Raw genomic sequence first — 16,597 nt, 5'->3', positions numbered from 1 at the left:
TGTGGATGGCTATAATTTGTATGTATAAAATTGTAATATTTAAAATGACTAAATTGGGTAACTTTATTTAAATTTGCATCGGGCAGCTTCTTGGGGGATTCTGGTAAAATGCCAGCAAAGTCGGCTGAATTCCGGTAGACCAGACGGAAATGGCCCGATGTACTTGGGCCGATTCTGGGCAGTCATTCATTTTAATTCCGGGCCGAGTCCGACAACCGATTCCGGGCCAATTCAATCAGTTCCGGCCCCCCGGAAGAGGAACGCTTCTGGGTGGATTCCTCATTGTTAGCTGGGTCATATTCAAATTGTTTATTTGTTAATTTGTGTTGTTTCCCTAAATCCACACCTATAATTATTAGACAAACTCCCCAGCATGACTTTAGACAGACAGTCTGTTGTGTTTGAAATTTTATTAATAGCAACATCAGAGTACTAAATGTACAGAGGACGAATCCAATGAGAATCGCATTTACAGTGCTTGCAAATACAGAGCTTAGAAGTACAAGAGTAACCAAATCAAGATCACCTGGAAATTCAAACGTTACCAATACCTACAAAAAGAAGAGAGATGTGATCCATAAGACACAAAATAAAAGTATACAACATTTAGCTGACACAGAAACTTACTGTTTATAGTACAGTCCTTCTGTGTGCGTATGTGTGTTTGTGTGTACTATATTCATAGATCTTATACAAAATTAACATAGGTACTCATTGATATATTAAACACAAATATAAAAGTTTAAGAGTCACAAAGTACAAATTTTCAGTTGTTATGGCAACAAGACTTCAGTCAGTTCTGTGTAGTAGTAGTAGTATGGATTCTTGTGATTGTTTCTCTGAACAAATTGTTGTTGTGTGGCCCCGTGTGAAAAAAACACCAGAAAGAAAAATATGTAATGTGTGTGTCTATCGTTCAGCTTTGTGAATGATTTCAATACCTGAAGAAACCTCTTCATAAAATATCTCCCAGACATATATCGGTTTGGCTTCGTCTTCTCTGAGAGAGTGACAAGGCAATGCTGAGGCAATGCCTCACTGTCAGGGATGACTCTGATGACCTGTCCAGTGATAACCATGTATCGATTGAGTCGTGCTATGTCAAATATCAATGTTAAACCAGTCCAGATCAACATACACTCCATTTTCAAGGCGTCATACTAAATGTCAGTCCAAGGCCCTTTTTTGTGCAGTGGCATATAGCTATGCTCATAGGCAGATGCGTTTCATGTAACCAGACTCCGCTTGACCCAAAATGGCCGTATAGGAAACGAGGACGTCATTAAATGATAGTTCAAGTCATTGACACTATTGATAAGCACTGGTGATCATGTCAGTACAATAGCTCTTATGAATAGAAAAATAAAAACATGATCTGGGAGGAGAATCGGAGCCCTCCGCTTTAGATACAGTTTAAGCGCACAATACGTGAAGTCATAATAACATGATGAGGGAAGCAGTGTGTGAACGAATGACCCTATGTAATGCAAAAATATGCACCCAAAAACAACCCAGACACCGTATTTATTCCCTTTCTCTAAGTATTTCAGAACAACTAGGAGTATCCGTAACCCCCCGGTGACATAACTAGCCTGTGGCCAGAAGAATTCTAATGATATCAATCAGTCACAATGTTCATTATGATAACATGTCCTCCCCCATCAGTATAGTGCCATATTGGAATACTTTAAGTCTGAACCCCCTGGCCTGTGATTAGACTGAGAAACAAGACAGATTGATTATTTTAGTTCTGGAGTGTTCATCATATCTCATAGATAGAAAAAGCCTCTTGGGCCATTGAGACGTCAGGCATACATTGAATATGTCAGTAGGTCGTAATCAATTCAACTAATATTCAATCCGATATTGACATGAAGCGAAATACTGCCCAATATGTGTGTCTCCTTTATATGTGTCTCCTTTCCTCTTGCTGATGGTACTGACTGACTGCATCCTTTTGTTAATTGACAGTTTGTTTGTCATAGGTGACACATTGGGGACATTCTGTACCGTTAGTGTCAGGGATCACTGAAGAGACAGCTAGAGCAGATATGTCTCTTATGTAGACATTTGTTTGTTCACAAAAGGTGTTCAGTCTTTGGTGTCAACTTCATATTTCTCTGATCTTACTCCCCCTCCCATTCAGAGTATACATATGTCATCTTCACAGTCAAGTGGGCTAACTGTGAAATCAACAATGACATAAAATAGTCATGTTAAAGTATTTCCGAGTTGCCTAAAATGATAACTTAGTGTTACACTTTGTGAAAAATAAATAGGTTTTGCATGAGCTAGGTATGTTCTTATCTGTTTCCTGATTTTGACCTGCCACAAGAATTGATAACCTCAAACAACTTTCTTGAAACACCGATACAAGGTAACAGGTCAAATGTGGAGGAAGGATGAGTGTACTGTGAACACGTTAGGGAACTACAGCACAGGTATGGTTCAGTGCATCATATTCTTCATAACAGATTGAGCAGAGAATCATGGTTATTGTAGTTGGCATTGATATTTCACACTGAGGGAAGAACTGAAATCCTGTGAGTGGCTTATGTCAAGTTACATTTTCTTTGCCATTCCAGTGCTAGTTTAATTAAGTACTCAAGTGACGACCCTAAAGCCAGTTAGGTACACACTACATTTAGAAGTCCTATGGGTGTATTACCATTCATATTTCAAGACACTTGAGAGAGTTCTGATATTAATGTTGCAAGGTGCAAGGCTTTCACATGTAACAATTTCACAGTATATCAGGAATTTAAGAAATGTGCATTCAGGACAATGTAATATCACGTTTTGATATTTGATTGAGAGCATATACGAACATCTGAGGCTTGTAGATAGCACTCGAGGAACCTTTCACATGAAAGGAATTGTGCCACTGATATTCCTATGATGTCCCAAACTTCCTTTAGAATATTGAGGCAAAAACACATTTATGCCAAAAATAGTGTAGTATGTTACTGGCTTTAAACAATCATATCTAAAAATCATATCCAAAGATGTTCATGAGAGGGGAGAATTTTGTGGAAAACAATTAGCGGTATTTCAGTCATCATCATATGAAAGATACACATAATAATTACATACCCAATACATTTCAGTACCAGCATGAAAAAAAATGTACTTGTTCTCTGCATATGCATCAGCAGGTGTCCTTTTTTCAATCTTGCCCGTGTTACCATTGCATCAATGAGTGGTTTACCATGAAAGGGGAGTGAAATATTTACACTAAAAACCCATTGAACCCTTAATCTTTGTTTTCTTTACTACTCTACTTCTTCCTGATAATGTATCTATAGCTTCAACTCATGCTTAATAATATCGGGGTCATAGGTCTAATAGTTTTCCCTGCCTTTAAAGAGAAAAATAACACATCTAGATCTCTAGAGTAGTTACATGTAGTAAATATTACAACACAAATTCTTTCAAACGAAACTCAGTTTCAGTGTCTAACTTTCTCTCATCACAATTATTATTAGGTTAACATTACTTCCCCTTTTCACCATGACTAATCATATTTCCAGAAGCAAATAGAATTCCTATGAAAATGGTGTGTCAGCATTTGATAATTGCACATTGTTTACCAACCAAACCCAAGGCAGCAGCATTCTGATCTCAACCTTGTATACAATCAAAATAACTTCTCACGTCTGTGTAGATTCTCATGGACGGTAGCTCTGTAACCTCTCACAACCCAAATCCTTTATCAGTATTTAAAATATTGCAGCTTCTATTTAAGTATTGTATTAGTTAGCTAAATATATAATACAAGTACTGCTTGAAAGTGCAGGTAGGAAGCTTGGCACAATGTTAGTTTGTGTTGTGAAAGAAATACAGTAGTTACACATGTAAACAAAGACACTATCCCCGACCTAGCTGAACCTTTCCCAAAAAGGGACAGGTCTTTAAAAATAGAACACACCTGTACACAAATAGAAGCAAATATATATAAAATACATTTACACATGTATAATATACAGTAATTTAGTAACCCTCTGACTATTAGGATAACACTCTTCATTCCAAAAATATATGTTATGTTGACGCAACTCAACCTCAACGTACATGTTGGGCCGAATTGGCATTGTCATTCATGGTGTTTTGGTGTGTGAGGGGAGAGAATGGTGTACTTGGAGTCAATATTGCACCGCAGCCTCTGATCCAAGGTCAGTTCTTTACCCCTCCAGGTACATAAACATATGATTTAGTGATTTAGGTTAACTCATCTCGGACCTGTACTAAAGGTCTTCTGCCTTGAGCTCAGGGAACAGAATAGCAGAAGCCTGAATCTTGTTTGTCTCCTTGAGTAAGTGCAGATCTCAACCCGGGCCAGAATCCAGCCCATCTTTACATCTGTACATATTGCGTTCCACACAGAATAATTGCAATCGAGTGTTGTTGTTTTTTGTGCTTTCTACCAACCCACTAGTGTAATGAAAGATTTTTTGCGTTGTCCAAGTGTCCTGACTTACCAAATATGGAATTGAATTAACTTATAAATGAATTCATGTATTACATGTGGCCCAGACTTATTGTTTTTGATTGGCTGCTCCCAATCCCCCTGGTTCTGCATCTCATTGATGATGCTGGAGGTTTTGACGAGGCAAACACACTGATATTCCACAATCACGCATCCATGAGCAACCCCCACGCACCAGGAAAGTACATTCCTGTACTGCACTTGGCATGAAAGAGCTGAGATTGTATTCCTTCATACAGTAGAGGTGAGGTTTAGGGAGGAACATGATTATACATGGTTGTGACTGCATTCCCAGAGCAAGATATACAGCTAATTTGGACCTAATTTGAAGGGATACCTTTTAAAAAATTGCTGGAGGGGGATGTGCAGATGTCAATTTCTTGATTGCATTAATTTCTGAGATTATGGTATAGAAAAGACTACTTCCAATTGTAAATACTTCACATACCTTTATAAATGGTGCCCCGTGTGAGATGTTAATATGATCATTCCAATTATAATTTCAATTAGCATGTGCTTGATAAATACAACACAAAAAAAGTATTACAATTCCCCAAAAAATACACAGAATAGTGGCCGTAGAAGCGCTGTTTGAAAAATCTGAACCTTAGTTGTTTTAATATATAAATCACTGAATAATTAGATACAGCACATTCAGAATGTATTCAGACCCCTTCACTTTTTCCACATTTAGTTACTTTACAGCCTTATTCTAAAATTTAAAAATCTCATAAATCTAAACACAATACCCTATAATGACAAACAAAAACAGTTTTTTTAAATACATTTTTGCAAATGTATTAAGTATTCAGACCCTTTGCTAAGATACTCAAAATTGATCTCCGGTGCATCCTGTTAACATTGATCATCCTTGAGATGTTTCTACAACTTGATTGAAGTCCACCTGTAGTAAATTCAATTGATTGGACATGATTTGGAAAGACACACACCTGTTTATATAAGGTTTCACTGTTGTCAGTGCATGTCAGCCAAAATCAAAGCCATGAGGTTGAAGGAATTGTCTGTAGAGCTCCGAGACATGATTGTGTCGAGACACAGATCTTGGGAAGGGCAAAAAAAAAATATGCAGCATTGAAGGTACCCAAGAACACTGTGGCCTCCATCATTCTTAAATGGAAGAAGTTTGGAACCACCAAGACTCTTCCTAGAGCTGGCCACCCGGCCAAACTGAGCAATCGGGGGAGAAGGGCCTTGGTCAGGGAGGTGACTAAGAACCCGATGGTCACTCTGACAGAGCACCAGAGTTCCTCTGTGGAGATGGGAGAACCTTATAGAAGGACAACCATCTCGGCAGCACTCCACAGTCAGGCCTTTATGGTAGAGTGGCCAGACGGATGCCACTCCTCAGTAAAAGGCACATGACAGCCCGCTTGGAGTTCGCCAAAAGGCACCTAAAGGACTCTGACCATGAGAAAGTAGATTCTCTGGTCTGATGAAACCAAGATTGAACTCTTTGGCCTGAATCCCAAGCATCACTCTGGAGTAGATCTGGCACAAATCCTACGGTGAAGCATGGTGGTGGCAGCATCATGCTGTGGGGATGTTTTTCAGTGGCAGGGACTGGGAGACTAGCCAGGATCGAGGGAAAGATGAACGGAGTAAAGTACAGAGAGATCAATGATGAAAACCTGCTCCAGAGCGCTCAGAACCTCAGACTGGGGTGAAGGTTCACCTTCCAACAGGACAACGACCCTAAGCACACAGCCAAGACAACGCAGGAGAGACTTTGGGACAAGTCTCTGAATGTCCTTGAGTGGCCTAGCCAGAGCCCGGACTGATCAAACATCTCTGGAGAGACCTGAAAATAGGTGTGCAGCAACACTCCCCATCCAACCTGACGACAGAGCTTGAGTGTATCTGCAGAGAAGAATAGGAGAAACTCCCCAATACAGGTGTGCCAAGCTTGTAACGTCATACCCAAGAAGACTTGACTGTAATCGCTGCCAAAGGTGCTTCAACAAAGTACTGAGTAAAGGGTCTGAATACTTATGGAAATGTCATATTTCAGTTGTTTATTTTAATACATTTGCAAAAATGTACAAAAACCTGTTTTTGCTTTGTCATAATGGGGCATTGTGTTTAGATTGAGGGGGGGGGGGGGGATAATATAATCAATTTTAGAATAAGGCTGTAACATAACAAAATGTGGAAAAAGTTAAGGGGTCTGAATACTTTCCGAATGCACTGTAGTTGAGAGGAGATATTCAATATTTCTCACTAACCGTAATTGTAGAGTTAAAATAATTATATTCTTACAAGTTAATTCTAAATGTACATCCTTGTGCGGTACTGCTCATATCCTACCTCCACTCATAGTAACGTATGTCTTATCACTTGTGAATAATGCTTGGGATGGAAGATGAAATGAAGACTCATATATTAGACATGACCTGAGGCAGTATATATGTAAACATACTGCTAATCCTCTCTATTTGCCTTAGCTATCTGGATAACCATTCAGATTGAACTGACCACAACAGAATATAGGGTATGCACTGTTCGACAGCCATTGAGACAGAAGTTTTGAAGAAATGTAGTAAGCACAATCAAAAACTACTGAGAAATAGGTCATACCGAATGGGGAATTAATCTGGGCTTGGATTTGATAAGTGTTTTGAAATCGTCCCCTTTGCTTTAATATCTGATTGGACAGCGGCACGTCATTAACAGTCCAAACATCGTGTGGCATGGGAACTGCACTGCTTGGGTTGTGACTGACCTCTTTTTATGTATAAAAATAGGCAGACCACTCTGGTTTTAAAATGGGACCTTAAACAATGCCTTAAATGTAAGTGTTGGATAAAGCATTTAGCATTATGCTTTTTTTTTCTTGGCCTCAATGAATAGTGCTTCATATAATAAACATTTTTGGGACTTTGCAACAATTCTTAAAACTACATCAGGAAAGATATTCAAATACTTATAACATTTTTTTTCTTCACTTTTCTTTAAAAAAAGATAGACTTGGGTTGATACAGAGTTAATATAGCAATATTTTAGTTGTCCATAAATTGTTGTCGAAAGTTCCTTCTGTACAGATTGTGGCACATAGTGGCATTATTGGCACATTGTTCAGTAATACAGCTCAGCTTCTTCCACTGTGAGCAGCGTCTCAGAGTCTCCTAGCTCTCCAAGGCAGCTAGTCTTCTTCAAGGTGTCGCTGACGTCAATGGTCTTCTCCTGCACATCCAGTAATATAGCTACACATTAACTCTAACTACATATCTAAACTACCACAGGTCTCTGGATAATAATATGAAGTGGCAGCGGTATGGCTGCTCGGTTTGTCATTATATTTAGAAAAATAAATATCTTCAGTGTCCAGAGAGAGAGTTCCCAGTATCTTACAAAATTGGCCATTGTTTGAGTCACTTCTTTCTCTTGGTTGGAAAAGTCTACCAAAGTGTCCTGTGGAGAAAAATCATGACATATGTCATTAAAATTGTCAAAATAGCTGTAGAAAATCAATAGGTTTGAAGCAGTAGTTGGAGAAATATAAGCATTTATGTGTCAAACTCATCATAAAGCACATCAAATAGCCTACAGCATGTGCCATAACACCCAGTTGTAAGTACCATGTCACAATGCAACCACACTGCAATACATAGTATATGTCCATCAAACTACCATGGCCCTCCATGTCCTTTAAGACTGCCGTGCTGGAAGGAAGAACTGGGGCGTTTGGGTTCTTTCTCTGAGTAAGACCAATGTTTGTATAGATATGATGGACTTGGCCCTCTTCCTTCTTCTATGGTACCTGCAGGCTTTCTATTCCTTTTTGAATCTGGGTCAAAAACAGACGTGTGGCCCCCTGGTATTTCAGCCACACTCTGGGCCGGAGCATGTGTTTAACTTTAACGCTTTGAATTTCAAAATGGAGTCAGTCCAGCCTATCGTGATGCATAAAAGAAATGCAGGAAAGTCAAGTGAAAGTGCCCCTTTCCCATAACACAACATTCAAACAATATTGCACTGACCACATGAATGAGGGGTGCAACTTCATAAATGCTTAAAATGTTTCATAAAGGCAAATAAAGACACACTAGGTTGTCGAAGGGAATGAATCAAACATGATCAAGCCTAAACTTCTAATAAACATATTGAATTATAATAGCTAATGAATGACCTTTGGTGATCTTGCCATTTAAATTGCATTTAGCAAAGCAGTTTATGAAAAATCATCGCCGAAATAACAACCATATGCCAAGTTCCCTTCTAGTCCCAAACTGGGACAAAAAAATCAGGGGGGGAAAGTGGTACTCACCAGAGCATAAATTCAGGAAGTCTATTCCACCCACATGACGTAAAAAAGCCTTCAGCTGGTCAGCAGGAGATCTCAAACCACTTCTCTGACACAAAGGCCACAGGAATCAGCTGCCTTTCAGTGGGAGAAGGTCTGTAGGACAAAGGATTGAGACAAAAAGACAGTGAGAACCTGATAGTTACTCATCAACTAAGTCCAGGACACACTCTTATAGAGGTACTTTGGAAAGGAAACAAATACCAGTTACATTTGACCCTCTCACCAGGCTCGAATTTGACTCTCACGATATTACCTTACTTAGAATATCTCAACAGCATGGGATATTAGTTGAGAAGGACATGTCCAATAAGAATCCCTATTGTAAACTATCTAGGGTGATGACAACTAGGGTATTCACTTCAGATAGAATGATTATAGATGTTGTTATTATATAAGGATATGCTTACCCATGCATTTAAATGAAACTGAAACAGTAAATGACTCCACCAATGCAACAGACATAAGGTTCAAGATCTGTATTATCACATTTTCAACGTACCACATTAAAATAAATAAAAATAATAAACCCCAATGAGTTGTGCACAACCCATGTCAAAATTACTTGCACCCATTGGCATGCGTTGGAGCTCAACAAAAATGACGACAGACATAAAGTCCCGAAGCACCCCACCGTTGTAGTTACTCACTACTCGTAGATATTCCCTCAGCGAAGTATAGCAGTTCCGTGCAGGTGTCCTCACAATATCCCCAGCAAGCACGGCTATCAATGCAGACAATACTCCTTAGCAGCAGCAGATATCCCATGGAAACATGAACTCATTAATCTTCCACAAGCAATTCTCTCCAGGTCTCGTACGTTGCTAGGCTAACCTCGAGGCTGTCAAATACCTCCACAATGAGACGGTAGCTTCAGTCTCTACTAAGTCTTTCTTAACAAAATAATAATACTCTTATAAAATAAAATCAGTGTTTCCCTTCAAAACTCAGTATGGGTTTTGTTCTATTTTTATCGTCTTCTTTCATTGTTTTTCCTTCACCAACACTGATAATGTCTCTCCATCTTTCTTTCCAATCTCTTTCTTTCCCAGGCCTCCTGTTAACCAGGTCAACTCTCCCATTGGCCACAGCTTAACAAGCTACCTTATTGGTCAAAACTTAAACTTAGAAAGTAAACCAACCCATTCACTTGTGCATTAAATAAATATTTATTCAAAAGAAATGCATTAATGACATTACTATTCAGGAGCAATTCGAGCACCTTTTAAATCTAATACCAATTAGTTATAACAAATAAACTCTATACTTGGTATTAACAAGGGTATTACACTCTCCCCCCACCAAAAATAGGCATGTCCTCATGACTTGTAAAGATACAAGGGAAATGTAATAAGTAAACATGTCAACTCTTAACTCTGTCTACAACCTACAGCTTGAGACAAAACTTGTTAGATAATTGAAAAGGAGATACATTTGTGTTTCCCTTGTCCAATTCACTTGTATAGTGTGGAACAATATCTGACAACTGGGGCTATACTTGGAACTTCAGATTTGTCATAGGTAAGTAGTACAGGAGATTTCTTTACTCTCCGAGTTATTTTTATCCCTGGTTGTAGAGTTTGTATTAGCACTTCATACCATACTCCGATGTCCACATCTGAGTCAAAATTCTTCTCATTCTTAACCTCTTCAACTTTCTGATCATTCCGAGGAGCACAGTTTCCAAGTACAGTACTTCCTCTTCCTCCTTTGCAGGGTCCTTCTACTAGGAGTTGGTTCTATGTTAACCACAGGTTCTAGGCGCACTTTCTGCCCCAGTGGTAGCAGGTGTCTCCGATGAAGAATCTTACTGGGTCCATCTCCACTTTCAGGCTTCAAACGGAACACAGGTAAGTTTGACATCTGACTTTCCACCACATATGGTGTAGAGGCCCAGCGATCTGCCAGCTTATGTTTTCCGTGCAGTCCTAGATTCCATATGAGAACTCTGTCTCCAGACGTAAGTTGCGTGTGGCGAATCTTCGTATCATATCACTGTTTGTTTTCATGGTTTTGCTTTCCAGCAGTGCTCTCAGCAAGTTTGTAAGCAGCTTGTAACTGTTTCTTCATATCAGATACATACTTGAGGTAAGTTCTCTCTGAAGAGCTATCACTTGAGACTCCAAAACAGAAACAATCTAGCTTCACGTCCAAACAAAAAAATATGGTAAGTAGCCAGTCGCTTCATTCCGAGTAAACTAGATGCCAAATATACTCCAATTGTTATTTTGTGTAGGATCAAGAGTTTCAAGCATGTTCAACAATGTCCGGTTGAATCTCTCGGGTTCCGGCTCTCCCTGAGGATGATATGGTGTTGTCCTTGACTTCTCCACTCCAAGCATATTCAGTAGTTCACGGATGAGTCGTCTTTCAAAATCTCTACCTTGATCACTATGCATCCTCTTGGGTCGACCATAATGGATGAAGTACCTCTCCCACAATACTTCGGCGACAATGGATGCTTTCTGATCCTTCGTAGGAAAAGCTTGAGCGTATCTTGTGTAATGATCTGTAATTACCAGAGGCCTCATTTATAAAACTGTGCGGAAGATTCACGTCAAAAGGTGACGTACGGACAAAACACAGAAAGTGCTTACGCACAAAAATATTCTGATTTATAAAACACAGTTCGCACGCACGTCCCACGCCGGTTTCCCTTTATAAATCACTATCAACTCTAAATTTTACGCACGTGAGTGAGCGTCTTGTCCCACCCTTTTAACGCCCATTGTTGCCTATAAATAGTCAGTGAAACGCCCCTAATTAATATTCATCTATACTGACTGCTTGATGACAATGATGGCAAATCCTGACATAAAAGCAAAAAAAAATTGCACCCAGTGTGAAATGGAAGTTCTTGTAGGGGAGGTTGAAGCAAGAAAAAATACATTGTTTGGTGGACACAGTGTGGGCATTACAAATGCCAAAAAGGCGTTAGAGTGGCAGCATGTAGCGGACGCTGTGAATACTGTTGGCTCTGAAGGTCGGACCCTCTCAGAAATAAGAAAAGTGGTCTGACATAAAAGCGGAGGCCAAAAGGGGCATAGCCTTACACAGACAAAGTGTTTGTGCCACGGGCGGGGGAAAGGGGACACGGAGCTCAACCCCCTTGATGAGCGACTTGCCGGTATTATTGGGGAATCCCTCCTGAGTGGAGTAGTGACGGAGGTGGAGGGGGACATAGACATGAGACGCACCGGATGATCCAGGTATGTAATTAGTATTCCCTCATTTAAAAAGAGTAAACCAAATGCATTCAAGTTGTGTTTAAACATTTATTTATACAAACAACTGACATTTTCTATTGTTTTTAGTCGCTGCGTGTGCCAGCGGGGTCGGTGGTCCTGCAGCTGAGCAGTCGCTGAGTGCGCCCAGCCCTGGCGTTGCCACTGCACCTCGTGCTTCACAGCCCTCCAGCGGCCATGTCCTCACAGATGCAGTCCTGTAAACGCAAAGAGACACCATCAACTCTATTAACGAGGTTGTCAAGGAGTTGAAGTGGGACAGGCACGGCTTGGTTTCTGCAGGTGCTTCTCTGTAAAGCTGGGCCCACTATACAGCACAGAGATCCAAGAGAACAGCTCTTGGTAATCGGAACCGGCTCATAAGCCATTTATTATCATTGGTCAGTAAATCTTGCTGATCCCTGAAAATTCGCTCGCTCCGAATTCTTCCATTCGCCAAATCTTCCAACAGTGCCAAAGCAGCCATTGTGCTTCATTACGCATTGTATGCCTTTTTATACCCACCCATTTGATTGTCAAAGCTACCCAATTGCGTAAAACCTTCAGGTGTGGTAATTACCCTGATTGTAACTGACAATGACAGGGCCATTATCACATTGACAGTTCTGTGCAACGAACATGTGATAACAATATATGAAACTGTTATCTGCCCGACTGAGGCATCGAAAACGGCATCAGTTTAAACGTAATTTGTCCTACTGTTCACCTTATTATTCATGAGAATACATTTCATAACATGCAAGTATTGTTTAATAATTACAGATCCAATTAAACTTGATTCCCGATTTAAACTATACAACATATTTGAGGGGTTCTTTTGCAAAAACAGATATCTCCATTTGTATTTATTATCCTAAATCATGTTTGTGTGTATTTTTTGTGTACATTCCAGGGAACTCTTCATATATAATACGTGAGAGGTAATATTTCGATTTATTTTACACAATGGTATCAATTTCAAAGCGTTTCTTGAGTTTCATCCTTCTGCCATCGGAGTCGCAGTTTCTCATTTCTCCAGTTTATGTGCCTACGTATGGGTCAAAGTGTCCGTGGAGGACCGTACATTCTCCCGTCAAGTTTGTTTTTTATAAATCCCAAAGTTTGCTTAGAAAGTGGCGTATGCCTTCTTTTGTACCTACGCAACATTTATAAATGAGGCCCCTGTACATTCTGTGTTACTTGAGTCAGGCTCAATGGACAGGAAATCCATACACACAAGGTCCATAGGTCCATCACTTTGCATATGACCAAGCGGAGCAACTATCTTTAGAAGTGTTTTCCTCTTTACACAGCGAGCACAGGAATTTCAGTACTCTTCTACTTCCATCTCCATGCGTGGCCAGTAGAACTGGTCTCTGACAAGTCCATACATCTTGTCAAATCCTAAATGACCTGAATCATCATGCAGCGACATAGTTCTGAACTTCTCTGGAAGAACTGAGCCCGACAGGTCTTGTTTGGTGGATGTGTGATCCTGTACATAACTCCATCTTCCATCTTTAGCTTCTCCCACTCTCTCAGGAGCAAAGAGATGAGTGGATGTGTGGTCTTGGTCACCCTGGTGATATCATGTTTATTAAGAGCAATCCGCATCTCTCCTAAGAAAGGGTCTTCTTGTTGCGATGCAGAAAGTTCCATAGTGCTCAATCTGGGCATGTGAGACGTCAGCATGCTCAGGTTACAGTATGTTTGAGGCACAGCATGCATAGAGGCTCCCAACTGAGAAATCACTCTACTAGATGATCCAGGAGTTACTCTAACTACATTAGACATCTGGCACATGGCTCTAACACCAGATGCAGGAATGGCTCTCCAATCTTGTTCCACTGCAGATTGCTGATGAGAGCGGCGAGATAAAGCATCGGCATCTATGTTCTGCCTGCCAGGGCTGTACTTGAGACTAAAGTCATAGGTAAACAAAGCAGCTAACCAACGATGACCAGTGGCATCCAGTTTTGCGGAAGTGAGGACATTGTCAATAGGTTGTTGTCTGTTCTAACCTCGAACTTGACCCCATACAGCTAATCATGTAGTTTATCAACCACGGCCAACTTCAATGCAATAAACTAACTTGTGAGCTGGGTAGTTGCGTTCAGAAGCAGTCTGGCTACGACTCACAAATGCCACAGGATGCAGACTCTCACCTTGATCTTGGTACAGTACTCCACCTAACCCTTCACGGCTAGCATCTACATGTAAAACGTATGGCAACTGAGGATCAGCAAAATCCAACACAGGAGCTTTTGTGAGGTTTTCCTTCAATGTCTCAAATGCCAATTCACAATTCTCATCCCACCTTGATCCAAATGGTTCTGAGGGGTTGAGGTACGCTTTCTCCTCTTCCTTGGACATTCTTATTTTCTTGGCTGAGGGAAGATATCCGCATAAGAGCTGATTCAGGGGGTAACTCACTTTAGAATAGTATTTAACAAATCTTCTGTAATATCAACAGAATCCTAGGAAAGAACACAGAGCAGTCACAGTTTCAGGCCTTGGCCACGTGGTGACAGCTTCACTCTTTGACGGGTCTGTAGCCACTCCATTCTGGGATATGATATGTCCAACATAGTTGACAGATGTGCGGCAAAACTGACACTTGTCAAGGGACAGTTTTAGGCCTTCACTTTTCAAGCGGTCTAACACCTTGTGTAACCTCTGCTCGTGTTCCTCCAGTGTCCTTCCAAACACGATTAACTTCTTATGGCTCAAAACCCGTTAACGGGATCGATTTGACAACATCCGGTGAAAAATAATTATTACAAATATTTAACTTTCATACATTCACAAGTGCAATACACCAAATTAAAGCTGAACTTCTTGTTAATCTAGCCCCCGTGTCAGATTGCAAAAAGGCTTTACGGCGAAAGCAAACCATGCTATTATCTGAGGATAGCACCCCATCAAACAAACACAGACAATCATATTTCATCCCACCAGGCGCGACACAAAAGTCAGAAATAATGATTTAATTCATGCCTTACCTTTGAAGAACTTCTTCTGTTGGCACTCGAATATGTTTCATAGACATCACAAGTGGTCCTTTTGTTCGATTAATTCCATCGTTATATCTCCAAAACGTCCATTTATCTGGTGTGTTTGATAAAAAAACACACCGGTTCCAACTCACGCAACATGACTACAAAATATCTTATAAGTTACCTGTAATCTTGATCCAAACATTTCAAACAACTTTCCAAATACAACTTTAGGTATTTTTAACGTAAATAATCAATGAAATTTAAGACGGGATAAACTGTGTTCAATACCGGAGGAAAACAAAGAAAGCGCATTCCAGGTCGTGCGCATCAAAACATTAGAGAGCTGTTCTGGACAGCCGTACTTCTTCATTTCTCTAAAGAAAAACATCAACCAATTTCTAAAGACTGTTGACATCTAGTGGAAGCTATAGGAACTGCAAGCATATTTTTATTAAAACGGGATTACCATAGAAACCCAATGGAAAACAGATTGACCTCAAAATAATTCCCTGGGTGGATTGTGCTCGGGGTGTCGCCTGCCAAATCAGTTCTGTTATACTCACATACATTATTCAAACAGTTCTAGAAACGTTACAGTGTTTTCTATCCAAATTCAACTAATTATATGCAGATCCTAGCTTCTGGGCCTGAGTAGCAGGCAGTTTACTTTGGGCACACTTTTCATCCGGACGTGAAAATAGCACCCCCAAGCCTAGAGAAGTAAAGTCATCGAGGTAAACAAGAACTTTGAGTAGGTTCATGTCTCCTACTGTCTTTTAAATGACACGCTGAAATGTTGCAGGTGCTCCAGAGACACCCTGCGGCATCCTCTCAAATTGTTAAAATCCAACTGGACAGATAAGACTGCATTTCCCTTTATCTGTATCGCCCATCAGAATTTGATAGCATCCGCTTCTGAGATCTATAACACTGAACCATTTGCTCTCACTCAAACATGTCAGAGCATCCTCCACACATGGGACTGTGTACTGGTCTGGAACAACTCTTTTCTCTGTATACATCAATGATGTTGCTCTTGCTGCTGGTGAGTCTCTGATCCACCTCTACGCAGACGACACCATTCTGTATACTTCTGGCCCTTCTTTGGACACTGTGTTAACAACCCTCCAGACGAGCTTCAATGCCATACAACTCTCCTTCCGTGGCCTCCAACTGCTCTTAAATACAAGTAAAACTAAATGCATGCTCTTCAACCGATCGCTGCCTGCACCTGCCCGCCCGTCCAGCATCACTACTCTGGACGGTTCTGACTTAGAATATGTGGACAACTACAAATACCTAGGTGTCTGGTTAGACTGTAAGCTCTCCTTCCAGACTCACATCAAACATCTCCAATCCAAAGTTAAATCTAAAATTGGCTTCCTATTTCGCAACAAAGCATCCAAAGCATCCGCAACAAAGCTGCCAAACATACCCTCGTAAAACTGACCATCCTACCGATCCTCGACTTCGGCAATGTCATTTACAAAATAGCCTCCAATACCCCACTCAATAAACTGGATGCAGTCTATCACAGTGCCATCCGTTTTGTCACCAAAGACCCATG

At 40.4% G+C, this 16,597-nt stretch overlaps 1 protein-coding gene across 1 annotated transcript in view; it reads right to left on the bottom strand.

The window, feature by feature from the left end:
• Nucleotides 1–374: 374 nt before the first annotated feature.
• LOC106566883 (adherens junction-associated protein 1) overlaps nt 375–16,597 on the bottom strand; it is a 96,723-nt gene continuing 80,500 nt past the window's right edge. Inside the window, exons 5-6 of the mRNA XM_014135425.3 lie at nt 8,772–8,903; nt 375–7,915 (exon numbers count right to left, since the gene is read on the bottom strand). Coding sequence (XP_013990900.1) covers nt 8,831–8,903 — 73 coding nt within the window. The 3' untranslated portion in view covers nt 375–7,915; nt 8,772–8,830. The remainder of the gene's footprint in view (nt 7,916–8,771; nt 8,904–16,597) is intronic.

This window comes from Salmo salar, chromosome 13 (genome assembly GCF_965601325.2).
Source record: "Salmo salar chromosome 13, fSalSal1, whole genome shotgun sequence".
NCBI classification, from domain to species: domain Eukaryota; kingdom Metazoa; phylum Chordata; class Actinopteri; order Salmoniformes; family Salmonidae; genus Salmo; species Salmo salar.
The sequence above is the reverse complement of the archived record's forward strand: the minus strand, read 5'-3'. Positions and strand labels throughout refer to the sequence as shown.